The sequence below is a fragment of the Scyliorhinus canicula genome, chromosome 4 (assembly GCF_902713615.1).
Source record: "Scyliorhinus canicula chromosome 4, sScyCan1.1, whole genome shotgun sequence".
NCBI classification, from domain to species: Eukaryota; Metazoa; Chordata; class Chondrichthyes; order Carcharhiniformes; family Scyliorhinidae; genus Scyliorhinus; species Scyliorhinus canicula.
Window position 1 is genome coordinate 36,861,386 of NC_052149.1, and position 21,312 is coordinate 36,882,697.

Below are 21,312 nucleotides of genomic sequence, written 5' to 3' on the forward strand. Positions count from 1 at the left end.
AACCCAATAACCCCTCCTAACCTTTTTAGTCACTAAGGTCAATTTATCATGGCCAATCCACCTAACCTGCACGTCTTTGGACTGTGGGAGGAAACCAGAGCACCCGGAGGAAACCCACGCAGACACGGGGAGAACGTACAGACTCCGCAGACAGTGACCCAGTGGTGAATCAAACCTGGGACCCTGGCGCTGTGAAGCCACAGTGCTATCGTGCTGCCCACGATAGTGAAGTTTAAGGGGCATCTTGACAAATACATGAATTAGGTTGGGAATAGAGGGATATGGACCCCTGAAGTGTAGAAGATTTTAGTTTAGACGGGCAGCGTGGTCGGCACAGGCTTGGAGGGCAAGTTGGACTGATACAGACTAACAAAGTTCAAGTCCCCAGTTTCAGGCCTGTGCAGTCTTTAACCGATTGCAAGTTGTTGTATCTAGTCCATCGTTGACTTAGCAACTGATCCCTCTCTAAAATATGCTTCTGACGAGTCAGCAAATACTGAAGATATATAATCAGAAAATTTCAGTAAATGAGATTCTCTCCTTCCAACATGGGGAACTGATGGTATATTTAGTTTAAGGTCATTTCTGGCAAAAATCAATGTAAAAAATTCTTGGACTAGAAATTTTTAAACAAAAATTCATTACCCAATTTGGGACTCAATGATGATCCTGGGATTAAGAGTCCCATAAGATACCAATTGAGCTATCTGCACTGAGTTACACAAACCTTAACATGCTTGATCTGGCCAAATGTCTACCTAGGTCGATTAATGGGACACACAGCAAGAATTTAAAACTGGTGATGTGCAAACTAGATGTGAATTTAAGCCTGTTGTAAAATCACGCTGAATATTTCAATGATCCAAACTCCTGCTGCTGAAGTGTCAGGAGTTGTGCATGTGCTAGTAGCCGCAGTGGGGGCTGAGTGAACATGCACATCAATTCCTGTTGGCAGCAGGGGTTACAGTCTATTGCAATTCAGCTGCCGTCACTGCATTTTCTAATTAACCAGTTTATTTTAAATACAATCTTGAACATCGGTCAGAAATTTATAGTTTATGAAACCAGGCCTTCAGGTCATCACCCTGAAATGTAAACTGATGTAAACATTTTGGAAGATCTAACTCAAGAGCAGACTATATGGTCAATGGAAGAGTCCTGGGGAAAATTGATGTACAGAGAGATCTGGGAGTTCAGGTCCATTGTACTCTGAAGGTGGCAACGCAGGTCGATAAGAGTGGTCAAGAAGGCATACAGCATGCTTGCCTTCATCGGACGGGGTATTGAGTACAAGAGTCGGCAGGTCATGTTACAGTTGTATAGGACTTTGGTTAGGCCACATTTGGAATACTGCGTGCAGTTCTGGTCGCCACATTACCAGAAGGATGTGGATGCTTTAGAGAGGGTGCAGAGGGGGTTCACCAGGATGTTGCCTGGGATGGAGGGTGCTAGCTATGAAGAAAGGTTGAGTAGATTAGGATTGTTTTGGTTGGAAAGACGGAGGTTGAGGGGAGACCTGATTGAGGTCTACAAAATTATGAGAGGTATGGACAGGGTGGATAGCAACAAGCTTTTCCAAGAGTGGGGGTGTCAATTACAAGAGGTCACAATATCAAGGTGAGAGGGGAAAAGTTTAAGGGAGATGTGGGTGGAAAGTTTTTTACGCAGAGGGTATGAATAGAATAGAATAGAACAGTACAGCACAGAACAGGCCCTTCGGCCCTCGATGTTGTGCCGAGCAATGATCACCCTACTTAAACCCACGTAACCCGTATACCCGTAACCCACAATCCCCCCATTAACCTTACACTACGGGCAATTTAGCATAGCCAATCCACCTAACCCGCACATCTTTGGACTGTGGGAGGAAACCGGAGCACCCGGAGGAAACCCACGCACACACGGGGAGGACGTGCAGACTCCACACAGACAGTGACCCAGCCGGGAATCGAACCTGGGACCCTGGAGCTGTGAAGCATTGATGCTAACCACCATGCTACCGTGAGTGGGTAGTGGGTGCCTGGTAGTGGGACCCAGGGTAGTGGGTGCCTGGAATGCTTTGCCAGCAGAGGTGGTAGAGGCGGGCACGATAGTATCATTTAAGATGCATCTAGACAGATATATGAACGGGTGGGGAACAGAGAGAAGTAGACCTTGGAAAATAGGCAACAGGTTTAGATAAAGGATCTGGATCGGCGCAGGCTGGGAGGGCCGAAGGGCCTGTTCCTCTGCTGTAATTTTCTTTGTTCTTTGTTGTTCTCTTTGATTCTCTCCCTACATAAGCTGCCTGACCTACCTACTGAGTTTCCAGAATTTTCTATTCCATTGCGGAATTCCAGCCTCTGCAGGATTTTGTTTTTAATTAGACAACTGCTCGTCACTTCAACGTCAGGGAGGTAACTGTCTCCCTCTTTAAGCGATAGTCAAAGTGAAGCCAGCACAAAGGGAAATCTACAATTCGAGTTAATATTTCTTTATAGTAATTAACCAATTACAGCCTTTTAAACAGCCAATTTAGTTATTTAGATGTGGGGTAAAACTGGTGAGATTATACGCTATTATACAGTACAGTCCAATACTACCTAAAGATTCCAAGGCACTATTTGAAAAAGTACAGGCAGTTTTTGCCAGCTGTCCTGGCCAGCATTACTTCCTCAATCAACATTATTAAAATCAGATTAGCTGGTCATTTGTTATTATTTGTGGAATTTCACCATTGATAAAATGGCTGCTGCATTTCAAATAAAATTCTGATGGGAAATACTTCAAGATATTTCTGAAATGTGATCAGGCTCCTTTATTTCCCCCATTTTTGGGTGGAGTGCTCAAATGGCAATGATAAATATGTCTTTTTTTGTGTTTTTTTACGTGGTATTCCATTTATTGCTGTTCATATACTAATATGAAGTTAGACAACTCAATTTGCAGATCAAAAGGTGGTCTGAAGAGTCACATACGACTCAAAACATGAACTCTGTCTCTCCCCACTGATGCTGCCAGACCAGAGTAGGTTCAGCACTTTAAGTCTTTATTTCAATTTGCTTGAAATGAAATGAAAATGAAAATCGCTTATTGTCACGAGTAGGCTTCAAATGAAGTTACTCTGAAAAGCCCCTAGTCGCCACATTCCGGCGCCTGTTCAGGGAGGCTGTTACGGGAATCGAACCGTGCTGCTGGCTTGCCTTGGTCTGCTTTCAAAGCCAGTGATCAGCCCAGTGAGCTAAACAGCCCCTTGAAGTTTCTTTCCGGATAAAAAGTCTTGAAAGAACGATGAACCTCTAACCAGAACGAGGATTCTTGGATTGCCAGCCTTCACAACATATCTAGACACACAAAAAATTCAATGAAGTATTAATTACTATCAACCAACAGCCACTTTAATATAATAGAAGGAACATCAGTCCAAATATACAAAATCTGTACTCAGTTAGAAACATAAAATACAGCAGATAGCCAGCTCAATGTTGCGGCAGGTTGAAGCAAAATTATTTGCTGTCACTGTACGTTGACATGCAACCGTCACTCTGCTACGTTTTCAATCTCAACCGAGTTGATCCAAAGGCCAGGCAACACCCCATAAGCAGTTGGGGAAGGAAGAAATTAAAGAAGTACAGAGTTGATACTGTCCAGTTTCACTTCACTCAGCAGCCTTAGTCCAAAAGGTTTTTAAATCAACAAATTAAAAAGATTAAAAGGCTAACTGGCGACACTACCCAAGCACCTTCTATGATTTTGTAATATCGAATATTCTATACAAGTTATCAAAAGGTAACTTTGGCGCAGTGCGTCATGTTCTGAGCCAGAAACTCAAGGTTCAAGTCCCACCCCAGCTCTTAATGGCCAAGGAATGCATATTCATAATATGAACAAACAGGTCGAGTATCAAACTGCAAATCCTTCCAAGACATGTCATTGGCGGGTGGTAAGAGTGGGAGCGATTCCTGGTCAGTCATGTGATGAAAAGAACATTTGGTGCCCCTACCATTATTATCCATAGCTCTAGAATAAAACATGCAGATTAAAGTGCATGTTGCAACATCAACTCAAACTCTCTTGAGTGAACTGTAACACACCAACAAAAGTTATCAAATCATTTTTAGAATATTCAACTTAATCACTTCTCAGTCTTTTGGCCAAGATCAAGCCCGAGATCAGGTGTAAAGCCTGTTCTTGTCAGCTTGGAACTGAAATGTTTCCTTTGTGGGGACCATGAATTGGATTCTATTTGAATTTGAATTGTTTTTGGAGCAAGCAAGGAGATGGTGACAAGGGCTTGCCCTGTCCACTCTACACATTGGCTTTGCAACTTGTAATGGAATTTAAAATAAAAATTAAATGGCTTTAACCTAACGGCCATTCTACACTCAGCTAAGACACAGAATCAGCAGGAACTGAAAGCAGCAGACACATGGTGAGAAGGATGTTCACTCTATTCACCTGTCATGACTCAGCACCTGCCGGAGAGTGCACATGGGGTCCACTTGGTACAGATCCTCCCTTTGCTCATCTTCGAAGTATAGCTGTGGACATTGGTCAACAAAAAAGCAGCTTTTCAATTGTTTTAATATTCTCCAGAGACGTTTCACTTACTTTGCCATTTCATGAATTATTACAGCAGAGAACAGTGAAGTATTAGATGTTTACAGATTCCACAACAGAAACATAAATATTCCTGTCCCCATTTTATTATGGTTAACACACCACCCACACATGAACACTAGTCTCTCCCTCACAAACCTTCAACTCAATAGATTGGTCCTGTAGAAAGTACATCTGGGGAATTGGTAATGGAAAGTAGGGCCACGATGGATGAAACAAACATGTATTTTGGATCTGTCTTCACAAAAGGACACAAGTAAAACATCCCAGAGATAGCTGCAAATTTAAAAAAATTAATTTATGACATGTGGGCGTCACTGTTAGGCCAACATTTACTGCCCATCCCTAATTGACCCTCAGAAGGTGGTGGTGAGTTGCCTTCTTAAACCCCTGCAGTCCCCGTGGTGCAGGTATACCCACATTGCTGCTAGGGAGGGAATTCCAAGATTTTGATCACTTGTGGAAGGGGTAGCAATCAAGCGGGCTCTCTTGTCCTGTATGGTGCAGAGATTCATGAATGTTGTTGGAGCTGCCCTCATCCAGGCAAGTGGAGAGCATTCCATTACATTCCTGACTTGTGCCTTGTAGGTGGTGGACAGGCTTTGGGGGAGGGAGGGGGGGGGGGGGGGGGGGGGGGGGGTCAAGAGGTAGGATTCCCAGCCTTTCACCTGCTCTGGTAGCAGGAAATGAAAGGGAGGGAGGAACGTGGGAAAATCACAATCACCAGGGAAGTGGTATTGACCAAATTGTTGGGTGTGCAGGCTGACAAATGTCCTGATCCCGATGGACTTCATCCCAAGGTCTTGAAAGAATTGTCTAATGAGATAGTTGATGCATTGGTTATAATTTTCCAAAATTCCCTGGATTTGGGGACGATGACCTTAGTTTGGAAGATAGCAAATGTAACTCCTTTATTCAAAAAGTGAGGAAGACAGAAAGCAGGAAACTACAAGCCAATTAGCCTAATGTCTGCCATAGGGCAAATGTTAGAAGCCACTATTAAAGCTGCTAAGCAGGGCAAAATTCAAGGCAATCGGGAAGAGTCATAATGATTTTGTGAAAGAGAATTCACCTTTAACCAATTTATTGGGAGTTCTTTGAAGGAGTAACATGTGCTGTGGGTAAAGGGAAACCAGTCGATGTATTGTACTTGGATTTCCAGTAGGCATTTGATAAGGTGCCACATCGAAGGTTATTGCAGAAAATAAAAGCTCATAGTGCAAAGTAACATTTGGCATGTACTGAAGATTAGCTTGCTAACAAGAAATAGAGAGTTGGCATAAATGATCTGGTCACCCACACCGTCAGAAACATCTTTCCTACAACTACACTGTCTAGTCCTGTTAGAATTTTATAAGATTTATGAGATTCCCCCTTCATTCTTCTGAACTGCAGCAAGTATAATCCTATCCGACTCAATCGCTCCTCATACGTCAGTTCTGCCATCCCAGGAAACTGTCTGGTAAACCTTCTTTGCACTCCCTCTACAGCAGGATCTGGTAGCCATTTGGCTGGATAGTGACGCAGGCGAATGGCGCGGGTTCAATTCCTGAACCCAGCAGAGGTTATTCATGAACTATTGCAGCAACTTCTCAGCTTTGTCCCTCGCCTGAGGTGTGGTGATCCTCAGACTAAATCACCACCAGTCAGCTCTCTCGTCAAAGAGAAAATCAACTTGTGGTCATCTGGACTATGGTGACAGCAAGAACATCCTCCCTCAGATAAAGAGAATATTCCAGGTGTGGCCACACCAAGGCTCTTTTTATTGCAGCAAGACCTCCCTACTACTGTACTTGAATCCTCTCACAATGAAATCCAACATACCATTTCCCTTCTTTACCGCCTGCTGCACCTGCATGCTTACCTTCAGCAATTGATGTAAAAGGACACCCTAGCATCATCACACATTCCCATGTGCAAACTCCACACGGACAGTGACCTGGGGCCGGGATCAAACCAAGATCATCGCGCATGAGGCAGCAGTGCTAACCACTGTGCCACCGCGCGCCCCCCCCCTCCCCCCACCCCCGAAGCATCTTTGTATCCTCCTCAGAGTCACCCTCCCACCCAGCTTGGTATTACCTGCACATTTGGAGATACTACATTTAGTTCCCTCAACTAAATCATTAATATGCATTGTGAATAGCTGGGATCCTGGCACCAATTCCTGCTAGTCACTGCCTGCCATTCGGAAAAAGACCTGTTTATTCCTACTCAGTTTCCTGGCTTCCAACCAGGTTTCGAACCATTTCAATACACTACCACAATCCCATGTGCTTTAATTTTACACGCCAATCTCTTAAGTGGGACTTTGTCAAAAACCTTCTGAAAGTTCAAATATACCACGTCCACTGGCTTCCCCTCATCAACTCTATTTGTTGAACCTTGAAGAATTGCAGTTGATTTGTCAAGCATGATTTCCCTTTCTGAAATCAATGCTGACTCTGTCCGATCCTGCCACTGTTTTCCAAGTGCTCCGCTATTAAAATATTTTTTAATGGGCTCCAGAATTTTCCCCACTACTGATATCAGGCTGACTGGTCTATAATTCACTTATTTTCCCTCTCCCGTTTTAAATAGTGGGGTTACATTAGCTACCCTCCAATCTGTCGAAACTGTTCCAGAGTCTGCAGAATTTTGGAAGAAGACCATCAATACTTTCAATATTTCTAGGGCCACTCCTTTCAGCACCCTGGGATGTGGATTATCAGGCCCTGGGGATTTATCAGCCTTCAACCCCATCAATTTCCTTAACACCATTTCTCTACTGATACTGATTTCCTTCAGTTCCCCCTTTGCATTAAAACCTGCGTTCCCCAATATTTCTGGTATGTTATTTGTGTATTAAGACAACATTCTTAAATGCAATTGAAGTCATACTGTACCTCCAAATTAATTGGCTTATATTTTTTTTCTGTATCCCAAGGGGGAAAGTTCTCAAACATCACAGATAAATGATCAATAAACCTGAAAAGAAAACACAGCCAAAGTTAATTCTCTGGAAGGCCAGATTCCTTCCCTTCCCTGACGCACTAACAAAAGTCATAATTCAGTTCAAGGAGACACGGTGGCATCAGTCAGAACATTCGTCTTTTCACCTTGTGACCTGGGTTCACTTCCTTTGGAAAAGTGTCTGCGACTCAACTGTCTCATACCAATTTCATCACATAAAGACTTGAACAAAGAAAGATTGCAAACTGCCAGTATATTCAGTATCTCGAAAAAGCAGGGACTGAGACACTAGTGTTTACACAAAGCATTCAGTTAACAAAGGTGGAAATTAATTTGGATGTGGTTGTTGCTCATTTATTCAAAGTTGCTATTGAGTGCGTAGTTCTCTTCAGCATAACAATTAAAATATCAGTTCATATCAAAAGAACATCAACTATTAGCTGGAACAAACTGTCCTTGCCTTGCTGAGATCACTGCGGATGCTATTTTGAGACACAGTATAGCCTACCTCAGAAGGACATTGAAATTACTTGCCTTAAACTGAAAGATATCTTTATTTTAATATTTACCGGGTGTCTTCGTGAAAGGTAGAGATGAAATCCATTTGTTCATACTCAGGGTACAGAAACAGTACAGGCCAATTTAGGTTGCCATTTTCATCCAAATGGACTACAATTCCATTCTCAGAGTTTATGCCATCGAACAACAGTGTTCTTAACACTCGGTCCTCCTCCTCATCATCGCCTTCATCATCATCAGAATTTTGACTGGACAACTCCTGAGGCTGAAATAACTTTATCTTCCGCTCCTACAAGAGACAATAAATGAAACTAAGGCAAACACCTGAGAGTATGGAAAATGCATGCTTGCATCACTTAGCAGAACAATCCAATCTCTTATCCCCAAAGGTAAGATATTCACTGGTCCTCAGGATTGGGCACCGTCTGAAAATCACATGAGGAGCAGTGCAGAATAAATGTTTTTAGAGATTCTGAAAAATGATTTCAACATTGTTCCATCATTGCTTTCTCTCTACTGGATATTTTTTAAATGTTTTTTTTGCAAGACAGTCACTATACACTAGGAACGTAGGAGCAGAAGTAGGCCGTTTAACCTCTCAAGCCTGCTCAACACTGAAGTCCCATTCTGTCTCTCTGTGCCTTTACTCCCCGGTGCAGCTCTCACTGATTCTCACACGAGGGTCAACCCAAGATACCACATTTCTAAAAGCATATCTTTGTCCAGTCTTTTCATGCGAAACACACGTCTACCATATATACTTGCGTAAAAACTGAATTTTTGAGACCAAGTTTTTATATCAAAGGTCAAGAGGTCAACATTTACATGGATAATGTTTTTGAGGGATTGGCATGCATGCTTGATTTGTGCCCAAATAAGACTGTCGCAAAGGAATAAAGCAAAAACCAACAGCACAGAAAATTCATATTGATTCTCTAGCATTTACTTATTTTATAATATGACAAACGGCACTATTCATCCAACACAACATAAATATATATCACAATGTATTAACTACAACACCTCACGATGAAATCATTTGAAATCACTCTGAATCACTGCACAATTAGTCCAAACAGCCTGGTTGTATAGCATCCTCATATAGATCTTCCTCATCTTCAACATCATTATCAGTAACTTCAGCATCGTCGTTCCACAAGTAATCGTTCTCTGTATCATTGAGTGTATTTGTCCATGACCTATGGGCACAATGTTGCTAGTGAGGATTCTCACACTGTTCCACCCTCTACGTCTTTTGGATACCGTGCTCGAGAAGCTCATTTCTACACACACCCAAGGGCTGAATAACACTCACAAGACTGTCAGGAATAACTGTCATGTTGGTGTTAGTTGATCTCACATCACGGACTACATCATCGATAAGGTGGGAACTGAACATGCCCGAGACAAGCAAACCTTTTTTCTCTGCCTAGTCCTCCTGGTCGTAATTCCACATTTTTTTTGGTCAATTTTCTGCAACCGTTTTCATCCATTCAGCCTTTCACGTGAACATGAATTGCCACCCCTTTCCGGATTTCTCTTTGGGGAGAGCTTTGCGCTTGAGTATCACCGTCAGCTTTAACTTCGTGCCATCCGTCATACAAATGTGAACCACTGCGATTTGCAGATTCTCGTGGCCAGTTGACCTTACAAGGGTCGGTGATCTTGTTTGAATCTTGTGCACCATCCGGCTTTGGCCCTGAATTTTGGATTACCATCTTTCCTTGTTCTCTAAAGGCACAGAGTTAAATGTCTCCCCCGGTGATAACATGACCATTTAGCCGATGCTCGTTCACTCATTCGGTTGCTTTTTCTCCACGTGAAGCCACTTACTCGGACTTCCTCTGATGGCACATTTATTCTTCAATGTTTTTCTACCTCATTGGAGGTCTTTCTCCAGTCTCCCTAATTATTTTCTCAAACAGTAAACCTCTCTTGTTGCCGCACAATTATTAGTCTTCTCGATGAAGGCTACAACATTCATTTTAAATTGAGCTACGTACCTATTATTGTTTCTCACCACATCGTGATAGATTACATGCTACACGTCAGACTTGTCGATTGGCTGGGAGATGGCCGCTGGAATTGGCAGAGGGAAATCCTAAAAGTTCCTGTCTGTACCTTCAAATTAATTAACCTTGGGGAATTAAAAATCAGAATTCAGTCTGATCTCTTAAAAGCTAGGGTCGATTTTTAATGCGGCTGCTCTTAGCACTGTGACCCGTTCCTGTGGCCCAACACACGTGCGTGTGTGTGCTTCCTTCCAATTGACAGCACCGGTTTGTTGCACCGAAAGAGTTGAACCTGGTACCCGATTCCCTATCGGGGGGGAAGCCGTGTACCCACCGTCAGTCACAGCACCAAAAGCCTCCGAGCAGTGCCGAGGGTCTTTGCAGCTTGGTATTCCAAAATTCGAAAAACTCCGGAATCAGAGACACTCTCAGCCCCGAGCATTTCGAATAAGGGATATTCAACCTGTATGTGAAAAGTTCTGTTTTTTTTAAGCCAAAAGTCATTTGATCCTCTTTTACATCGAGGCTGATTTTCACTTGAATATACACTGCCATTCGAATGGTCTGGCCATTTTCTCCAACGTTTCACATTTCCTTACCTCGATAGCCTTCAATAAAGCCTCTGCTTGCACCCGTTTCTTCTTCTCCCTTAACTTTGTTTTCCTTACATTACGTTCTTCAACCCGCTACAAAAAAAATTAACAATTCAGCATAAGACTAGGTGGGATAATCAGTCAGAACCATTCACATGTGGCCGAGGTTCAAAACATGTTCAAAATGATGGCATTAAAGCAGTGGTGGGCAAGCTGTGGCCCGGGATCCACACAGCCTATTAAAGTTCTGAGTGCAGGCCACAAGCCATTTTGTTCACTGTTACCCATGCACAGAGTTGCCACATTTTGCTGGTTTCCACCTGCGTAGCTTTTTCCTACCAGTATGATTGAAGTGATGCACATAGAATAAGGGCAGGTGAAGTGAGGTGCATGCTGATTGCTCACAGCATTGACTGTGAGAGCCTTCATCTCCTGCTGTGTCAAGCATAAAGCTTTTTTGTTTTTATCCTTGAAATTGATGACGGGTCTTTTAATAGGGGCCTCACGGTAGTATGGTGGTTAGCATCAATGCTTCACAGCTCCAGGGTCCCAGGTTCGATTCCCGGCTGGGTCACTGTCTGTGTGGAGTCTGCACGTCCTCCCCGTGTGCGTGTGGGTTTCCTCCGGGTGCTCCGGTTTCCTCCCACAGTCCAAAGATGTGCGGGTTAGGTGGATTGGCCATGCTAAATTGCCCGTAGTGTAAGGTTAATGGGGGGATTGTTGGGTTACGGGTATACGGGTTACGTGGGTTTAAGTGGGGTGATCATTGTTCGGCACAACATCGAGGGCCGAAGGGCCTGTTCTGTGCTGTACTGTTCTATGTTCTATATAGGAATTATTAAGCATTTTCTGCAACTTATGAAGTATTCGCTGTGCATTAAATATATTCAATCTTATTCAAGGGTCATAGTTAGTGAACAAGCCCGATTTCAATCTTGTGGCCCAATGAGATGCAGGTGGGCCGCACATGTGACCCACTCACTAGCCGAGGATGCCCTTCACTGTCTGACAGGTACCATTCTCTGCTTGCGGGTTTTAAACAAAAAGAGTTTGGACAGGCTCAACCTGTTCCTGGAGAGCACAAGATGGCATCACAAATCAATCTCCAAGATCACTATGCAATCCCATGCACCTATGAGATGCCAGATCAACAAAGCTCTTCCATGCCGAACCATTTTGACCATTTCCGCAAAGTACACACTTGACTAAATTTCCCATATTCAGCACTCACACAACATAGTCACCCTCGACTATCTCCTACAATCAAGTACTTAACCTGCAGTCACGCACCATACCTTCTGCTTATCAGCGCTGGCTCTCAATTCAATGAGCTGCTTCTCTTTAGGTTCAAACTTAAGGCCCTCATCACACCATGCTATTGCCTTGCTGTAATTGTTCAGTTCAATATGGCAAAGGATACCTGTCAAAACCGACAATCAAAAGTTAAGACTTCAGCAGCCACAGGGAAGAACCCATTTCCCAAAAGATTATTAATTAATCAAGAAGTCATAGCAAGATGTCAGTTTGGTAACACATCATCTCTGTTCCAAAATATTGCATTCATTTTCAGTATCAAACATGGACTCTGTTAAATGATCACCAAAGCAAGAACTCTGGGGAAAGTACTGATTCTTAGAAATGTTCAATTTATTTTCCTTACAAGAAACAGCAACAAAAATGGGTGAGAGGTCGGAAGGGGCAGCACATCATCACCCAGCATACCTCTAGTTGGTAACAAACATTGATTATGTGCAACACTGTTCTGCCTCAAATCCCGTTTTTGACTATCGTCTTCAGTTTAGGACAAAAGAAAAATCATATAGTGGAACACAGCATTGCTTTAAATTAATCTGTCCCTGTACATGGCACAAATTGTTGGGAGTTCCAATATATCATCGTGGGGTTTGAGTTCACTCTTGTGGTCCCCTGCATTTGGAGTTCCTCATACCACCCGTGTCCTGAAATTAAAAGTGAAATAGAAGCGTGTGCTTCCAGACTCTCCTTGTAGACTTCCTAAAAGCGAGGGGAGTAAGGGAGGAACAGAACGCCCTTCCCCTTAGGTGGGAAGGATGTCAAAATAAAACATAACTGTTTCTTCAGCCTTACCTCTAATTACTGCTTTCAGATGGTTTGGTTTCAGCTTTCGAGCTTCAATCACGTCATTTAGTGCAGATCGATTATTACCTTAAACACAGAATATCAGAAGAGTCAGAAAGCCAAATATACTTCTTTGTTCACAGTGTCAGTTCACCAGCGAAGAACGAGCAATACTTGGCTGCACTGGGCATGTGGAAGAAGGCACTACTTTATTACTGGCACATGTTTTTTCCTTTGATCGTATTCAATTATGGCCTGTAGCTAATTGTTGAGAGTTGACCTCATGTTACAGTAACACTTTTAAATCTTGTGCCCCACTCCAGAACACACCCAACCGTACAATGTGATATTTCTGTTGAACACAACATTTCAATCCCCAAGCACGATTATTTGGGATTCGCACAGTCCCAAACTCAGTTCACTTCATGCGTTTACACCCGAGTGAGCCAAGATTCCCCCCCCCCCCCCCCCATTATCTGACCTAAATTCAATTCTACATCCTCAAATCTGATTTTTGGAACAATCATGCCACCCAGTTCACTCCCATTTCCACGCAGTTAGGACGGGCAAGTGCCAACCAGCCATACCCAAGTAAAATTGTGCCGCAGCTCTGTTTGTATAGAGTATGACATTCAGCTCAGAGTCGCTGCATTTTCTCTTCAGCCCTTCTGTGTAGGAGATGACAGCTTTTTTATAATTCTTTTCCTTGAAGTAATGATTCCCTTCATTCTTGTATGTTTTTGCAAGCTCTGTAAAATATAATTTAAAAGAAAAGGTCTAACACAATCTATAAATATTAGAAATCGCCAACCAACCTGATTTTTAAAAAAAATCTGATTTAAGACCATAATGCATAGGGGCAGAAGTAGACCATTCGGCCCATCAAGCCTGCTCCACCCGTCAGTGAGATCTTGACTGATCTTTTAAAATAAATTTAGAGTACCTAATTTATTTTTTCCAATTTAGCATGGCCAATCCACCTAACCTGCACATCTTTGGCTTGTGGGGGCGAAACCCATGCAAACACGGGTAGAATGTGCAAACTCCACACGGACAGTGACCCAGAGCCAGGATCGATCCTGGGACCTCGGCGCTGTGAGGCAGCAGGGCTAACCACTGCGCCACCGTGCTGCCCTAGATCTTGATTGATCTGATAATCCTCAACTCCACTTTCCCGCCTTATCCCCATAACCCTCGATTCCCTGATTAAAAATCTTTCTATCTCAGCCTTCAACATACTTAATGAACATACTACAGCCCACTGCAGTAAAGAATTCTACAGATTCACTATCTTCTGAGAGAAGAAATTCCTCTTCATCTCTGTTTTAACTGGACGACCCCTTACTGAGATTATGCCCTCTGGTCCTAGACTCTTCCATAAAGGGAAACATCCTCTCAGCATCTACCCTGTGAAGCCCCCTGAGAATCCTACATGTCTCAATAAGGTCACCTCTCCTTCTTCTAAACGCCAATGAATACAGGCCCAACCTACTCAAACTTTCCTCAAGAAAATCCCTTCATACCTGGGATCAACCTAGTGAACCTTCTCTGGATTACCTCCAATGCTAGTATGTCTTTCTTTAGGTAAGGGGACCAAAACGGTTGACATATCCCAAGTGTGATCAAATTCGTGCTTTGGAGGGCAGCACGGTGGCGCAGTGGGTCAGCATTGCTGCTTCACGGCGCCGAGGTCCCAGGTTCGATCCCGGCTCTGGGTCACTGTCCGTGTGGAGTTTGCACATTCTCCCTGTGTTTGTGTGGGTTTTGCCCCCACAACCCAAAGATGTGCAGGCCAGGTGGATTGGCTACGCTAAACTGCCCCTTAATTGGAAAAGATTAATTGGATACTCAACATTTTTTTTAAATTAGCGCCTTGCATGGTTTTAGCAAGAGTTCCCTATTTTTATACTCATTTCCTTTAAAATAAAGGCCAACATTCCATTTGCCTTCCCTATTACCTGCTGAACTTGCATGCCAGCTTTTTGTGATTTACGCACGAGAACCCCTAAACCCCTCTGTGCTGCAATTTTTGCAGTCTTTCTCCATTTAGTCATTTAATCTCACATGGAGGCTCAAAATGTTTCAAAAGGAGTTAAGTCTGCAGCATTATTCTGTAAGAAATTGTTTATGAAGTTGCTGTTGCTTGATTTCTTCTTTTGTGTTTTTTGCCAACGGTTCTCTCATGTATAAACCTTGTTACTAAATGCCAGAAATCCCAATAAAAATATTTTTCAAACAATATTCTGGAAGAGATGGTAATACAATTCTCACCAATGATTTTCCCATAAATACCTGCACTTTTTCCAATGCCAATTACATTGATAAATAAACATTCATTTATTTCAAAAAGGAGTACACTTTTTCTTTGTAATCTTGTGAAAATATATACATGGCCAGGCTATCATCACATTACTAGCTGTCAGTTCTATACATGATGTGGAGATGCCGGCGTTGGACTGGGGTGAGCACAGTAAGAAGTCTTACAACACCAGGTTAAAGTCCAACAGGTTTGATTCAAACACGAGCTTTCGGAGCGCAGCTTCTTCACCTGAGGAAGGAGCTGCGCTCCAAAAGCTCGTGTTTGAATCAAACCTGTTGGACTTTAACCTGGTGTTGTAAGACTTCGTACAGTTCTATACATAACATTGAATACTCTGTCAGTCACAGAATATTTAACTCTTCGGACCTTTCTGAGGAAGGAATCTGCCTAAAGTCAGTCAGTTATTTGCAAAATGAAAATTTGCAAATTGCAACAGGTTTTGCTTTAACTTTTTTGATTGATGTGGATTCCAGTACCTTCTGGAGATTGATCCTCATCGTACAATATTGTCTGGATGCAAGCAAGTTCCGGATGCTCCAAAGAATCAAGTTCTTCAGGTGCCTTTTTCATAAACATTGGAATCTTGTCAAACTCCTGGACAGGAAAAAAAAATAAACACGTGGTCAGCATTGCCCGGTCCCTTTCTGCCTCCGTTTGCTCCTGTTGCTTCTTAACAAGGATGAGTGAGGGAAAATGTCTCTCCTCCAAAGGCATAATTTGCAAGTTCTTTATAAAGCGAGTATTTTATTCTCAAGACACAGGAAGACATTTTGTCTTGCAACAACATTGGAAAAAATGTTATGGAAGCTGTCTTTCCTCACCAATTCTCTGTCATGTTTCCAGTGAGTGTGCATAGGTTCGCATTGGGGGAGTATACACAAATAAATTACCTTCAGTTTCCTCAACGTTTAATTGAAAGGAATTACACTGTATCCTAGACTGGGTGTCAGATAGGTTGATGGAGCCTCAATGGAGAGAACAAGGGTTTGGCAGGAAGATCTAAGTGCACAGGATACAGGTGGAAGCTGCCCATATCTGCGGATTAAGAAAGGGGCCAAATCTAAATTTTTGAGGGACAGAAGCAGCATGAAGAGACAACATTGGTGGAGATGGTTTGGCAACAATTATATAAGGAGGACTGAAGAGAGCAAACCCACTGAGCTAGAGCAGGGATTAGAGGAGGACGGTATGCAGGAGGTCAAGCAGAACAAAAAGGAGAAAAGGCATCATACTAAGTTACAGTCAACATCATTTGTGACTTTAATTACGGTCTTTTCAGCGCTCCAACAGGGGGAGAAACCTGATTGGAGAAATCGAAACCTAGAGTCACAAAAAACATGGCCATGGATTTCAGATGGGTGGAGGAGAACAATACGTTGGAGATGGGCAGTCATTTCCATGGAAGAGGGGTCAAGGGGAGGTTGAGACAGCAGAGCTGATAATTGTTTTTGAAAGGGGCAGAAAAAAACATTTAAAATGTCATCTGACATGGAAGCTAGGAAAGGAGGCTGAGTGACCACTCAACTCAGAAATTGGGAATGGGGTCCTTGGAACAGGGTGTGGGTCTCATGGATGAGCTCAGCTCCAAGTAAACACATGAAGATTATGAGGAAAAACCCAACTTCAGAGTTATGGCAAATGGGGGGGGGGGGGGGGGGGGGGGGGGGGGGGGGGAGGACAACCAGGGATTTTAAACTATGACCCCAGTCTTAGTGCCAAAAAAGTCCATAGGTTCCTTGTTGTTGGATCCGAGGGGGCTGAGGAGAGGGATTGAAGGTGACAGTTAATATTGAAGAAAATAAATGAGAGGGGGTTATCTTTGCTTTCAAGATTGATCCTGGAACAGTGATCAGTTTTGACAGAGGCTGCTGAGAGATGTAGAGCTTGATACAATCTATTCTAGCCAGATCTAGTGATAGAAGGCTAAACATGATGTACTCCAGATACTATGAAGTCAACATTCTTTGGGAGTCGAGACTACAGAGATGGGAAATAATAACGGTCTATTTGAAAAGAGGGGCATCAAAAATGGAGGTGAAGGAATGGATGAACAGACCAAAGTTGGGCGGCACGGTAGCACAGTAGTTAGCACTGTTGCTTCACGTCTACAGGGTCCTAGGTTCAATTCCCGGCTTGCGTCACTGTCTGTGCGGAGTCTGCACGTTCTCCCCTTGTCTGCGTGGGTTTTCTCCCACAAGTGCTGTTAGGTAATTTGGACATTCCGAGTTCTCCCTCTGTGTACCCGAACAGGAGCCGGAATGTGGCGACTAGGAGCTTTTCACAGTAATTTCATTGCAGTGTTAATGTAAGCCTACTTGTGACAATAATGAAGATTATCATGGTGAATGGAGGCCAATGGCTGGCACTGTGGTTGCAAGCGAATAAGTGGGAAAAAAAACATCACACACTCCTACCCAAGAGTAGATAAGTGAAGCTCATGGCCTTGAATAATACAACTCAGAAGTGCCTTACACTCGCCGAAGGCAGCACAAGAGTGAAATCACAACAATGTAGCTAACAACACATTTCAGCTTTCACATTTCAAACAATCATATAAACTCAATTACAATACAGCAATCCCTGAACTTTTAAGCTGGCAGAATTCCTATTCCAGGAACAAAACATTGCTGATTTAAGTTGTACTTTCAAGACGATTGCATATACCAGGTTGAATTTCTAGTGCAGGATTGAATGTGGGCTACACTGTTGGAGGTGCTGTCATTTAACTGAAAACTTAAGCTCAGATGTTGCTACTGGTCAAGCAAACTTGAAAATCAAAGTATTATGAAGGAAGAGTTGTCCTTATGGTGTTCCTCATACATTTACCAAAAACCTGCTCAGTTGCTGAGATATTGTTGCCCTTGAATACCTGCCACATTTACCCAATGGCTCCCCCTCGTCAACTCTATTTGTTACATCTTCCAAGCATTCCAATAGATTTCCCTTTTGTAAATCCATGCTGACTCTGTCCGATCCTGCCACAGTTTCCAAGTACTCTGCTATTAAATCATTAATAATGCATTCTAAATTTTTCCCACTCCTGACATCAGGCTGACTGGTCTATAATTCCCTGTTTTCTCTCTACCTCACTTTTTAGATATTGGGGTTACTTTAGCTACTCTCCAATCTGTAGGAACTTTTCCAGAGTCTATAGAATCTTGGAAGATGACCATCAATGCATCCATTATTTCTAGGGCCACTTCCTTAAGTACTCTGGAATCTGATTATCAAGACCTGGGGATTTATTGCCCTTCAAGCCATCAGTTCCTGAAACACCATTTCTCTACTAATGCTGATCTCCCTCTCACTAAACACCATGTTGCCCAACATTTCTGGTATCTTATTTGTGTCCCCCTTTGCAAAGACAGAACTAAAGTATGTATTTAGTTGGCCAGCCATTTCTTTGTTCCCCTTATAAATTCCCCTATTTCTGACTGGAAGGAGCCTACATTTGTCTTCATTAACACTGAGCTAGTGCAGCTGAGCCGATGTTGATCTCCATGTCACTGGTGGCCTTTTGAGGAAGTTGGTTGGGAAGGTATTGTAAGTGTTCAACATATTACAGGCCAGAATTCCACAGGTAGACGTAGAAAACGCTACAACATTCTGAAGCTCTCCTTGAAGCCTGGCAGCATTAACAATGCAAGGGAGGAGCTTGCTATCGATCGTTCAAAATGGTGACAACCTGTTCATCTAGCTGCAGCAGGCTTCGAGTCCAAAAGGCTTAATGATAAGGCAGAACAGGGGAAAAGGAAGGAAAAGTAAGAAAATTCTACCATCTAGATCCCACGGCCTCATGGGAACCCAAGCCCCTCATGCCCAAAGATCTGTGGGTCGAACTTTGGCCTGTGCAATCACAAAAAGACCCACAACAGACTGACAACTCCAAGTAGACATCATCCGTGAGTCATGCAACAGTCAATGACAATTTCAATATCACTTCTTCGCTGTCAAGTGCTTTGGGACATCCTGAGGTTGTAGTGCAGTGGTTAGCACAGTGCCAGGGACCCGGGTTTGATTCCGACTTTGGGTGACTGTGTGTAGTTTGCACATTCTCCCCGTGTCTGCATGGGTTTCTGCATGGGTTTCCTCCGGGTGCTCCGATTTCCTCCCACAGTCCAAAGATGTGCAGGTTAGGGGGATTGGCCATGCTAAATTGCCCCTCAGTGTCCAACAGTTAGGTGACGTTAACAAAAGGGAAAATGCTGGAAAATCTCAGCAAGTCTGGCAGCATCTGTAGGGAGAGAAAAGAGCTAACGTTTCGAGTCCGATGACTCTTTGTCAAAGCTTTGACAAAGCAATCCACCTAACCTGCACATCTTTGGACTGTGGGAGGAAACTGGAGCACCGGAGGAAACCCACACAGACACGGGGAGAACATTTAGACTCCGCAGACAGTGAGCCAGCAGGGAATCGAACCTGGGACCCTGGCGCTGTGAAGTCACGGTTATATCTACAACACCATCAACTGTGAGACCACAGTAGGTGGCAATGAATCAGAAAGAAGCTTCAATCACTGGGGCTGCCTGAGCCAGTGACACTCAAATCACTCGCTGTTCAACATTCAACAGCAATGGATGTGGAAAAAAATGATTAAAAAGTAATTTCTGTCTGACCCTGAGGTAACAAATCTCAGCTCAGTCATCCTCATCAAGCTCCAAATGTTACTTTTGCCAGCCATCATTTCCATAGAAACATAGAAAAACAGGAGGAGGCCACTCGACCCTTCAAACCCACTTCTCCATTCATTCAGATCATGGTTGATCATCCAACTTAATCCCGCTTTCCCCATCACCCTAAATGCTATGTCTAACTGCTTCTCGAAACCATACAATGTTATAGAAACATTGTTTTACAATGAGTGTTTGTCAAATCCTCTTGTGCCAAAATTCCTAGGCAATTTATTTAACCCTGCCTTGTCCGAATCGCTTGTTTGTTTTCCTTGAACCGAGGAAATCAGTATTTTCCAAACATTTCCAAGTGGTTTTCCCCACTCCAGTTGTTGAGTAGCTCTCCAAATCCCACCTTCTCCCAGTTATCCTCACTGAAGCCATCTTTATACTTCTTCCCCTTGAACTGGTCCATGAACTCATCCATGCCATCGTCTTCCTCCGGGGGTGGAGCAGACGCCATGCTGCTCAGAGAGAGGCTCGCCACCCGAAACAGACAGACAGCCCGCACCGTCCACAACTGATACACTCGGCGATTTGCTACATTCAGCAACACATGCTTCCGGCTGCCGCAGCACAACCCGTCCCCCCGGCCCCCAAAGAGACAGTTCCGCCCAGCCGCACCACTAATCAATGCAGAGAGTTGGCAATGTTACTCTTTATTTAATGTTACTCTTTATTTAAGCTACTAAAATCCGCAGCGTTCATGTTTTGGAAAATCAGGGCATTAAAAGGGGCGCGGGGTCTGATTCTTTTACTGTGCTCAGCGTGTGCAAGTAGTCCTGAAATCTCCAAAGTACCAAGGAACATTGTGTTCGGGTAAATAAAATATAAATATGATGTGGAGATGCCGGCGTTGCACTGCTTTGAGCACAGTAAGAAGTCTTTCAACACCAGGTTTGTTTCGAATCACTAGCTTTCGGAGCACTGCTCCTTCCTCAGGTGAATGAAGAGGTATGTTCCGGAAACATGGACAAATTCAAAGATGCCAGACTATACTTAGAATGCGAGCATTTGCAGGTAATCAAGGGTAGTATTCTCCGCTCCCGGGACTAAGTGCCCGCGCCATCGTGAACGCCGTCGCATTTCACGACGGCGCAAACAGGTCCCGGGCACGACCTAATCTGGCCCCTATAGGGGGCCAGCACGGCACTGGAGTGGTTCACGCCACTCCAGCGTCAGGTGCCGCGTCAACCCGCGCATGCACAGTTGAGGCAGCTCAATCCTGCGCATGCGCAGTTGGGCCACGCCATCCTGCACATGCGCGGGGAACTTCTTGCGCGCGCCGACACCTCACCAACATGGCATCGGTGTTCTGGGGCCGGCTGCGGAAGGAGGTAGCCCCGGGGGGGGGGGGGAAGAGGCCAGCCCCCACCGATTGGTGGGCCCCGATCACGGGCCAGACCCCATCGCAGCCCCCCTCCCCCCCCCCCCCCGGTAAAGAAGCCCCCCCCCTCCCCCCATCACAGGCCGCTCCCCCAGTGTTCCCGCCGGCAGCGACCAGGGGTGCATGGCGCCAGCGGGAAACTGTCGTGTCGGAGCAGCCGCTC

The 21,312-nt window shown here is 44.0% G+C and overlaps 1 protein-coding gene across 1 annotated transcript; it reads right to left on the reverse strand.

The window, feature by feature from the left end:
- Positions 1–2,855: 2,855 nt before the first annotated feature.
- ttc4 (tetratricopeptide repeat domain 4) lies at positions 2,856–20,335 on the reverse strand. The gene is made up of 10 exons (XM_038794042.1): positions 20,118–20,335; positions 15,569–15,686; positions 13,360–13,521; positions 12,782–12,859; positions 11,971–12,095; positions 10,682–10,768; positions 8,121–8,359; positions 7,485–7,566; positions 4,438–4,520; positions 2,856–3,323 (listed from the first exon to the last, which is right to left on the reverse strand). The coding sequence occupies exons 1-10, from the start codon at positions 20,223–20,225 to the stop codon at positions 3,221–3,223; spliced, it is 1,185 nt and encodes a 394-aa protein (XP_038649970.1). The 5' UTR covers positions 20,226–20,335; the 3' UTR covers positions 2,856–3,220.
- Between the last annotated feature and the right edge of the window lie 977 nt (positions 20,336–21,312).

Coding starts and splice junctions, on each gene's coding strand:
- ttc4 (XM_038794042.1), bottom strand. CDS start 20,225: ATGGCGTCTGCTCCACCCCCGGAGGAAGACGATGGCATGGATGAGTTC. Junction 15,687..20,117: donor GTGAGGATAACTGGGAGAAG/GTGGGATTTGGA, acceptor TTTCCTGTCCAG/GAGTTTGACAAGATTCCAAT. Junction 8,360..10,681: donor CTTTATTGAAGGCTATCGAG/GTAAGGAAATGT, acceptor TGTCTCTTGTAG/GAGCGGAAGATAAAGTTATT.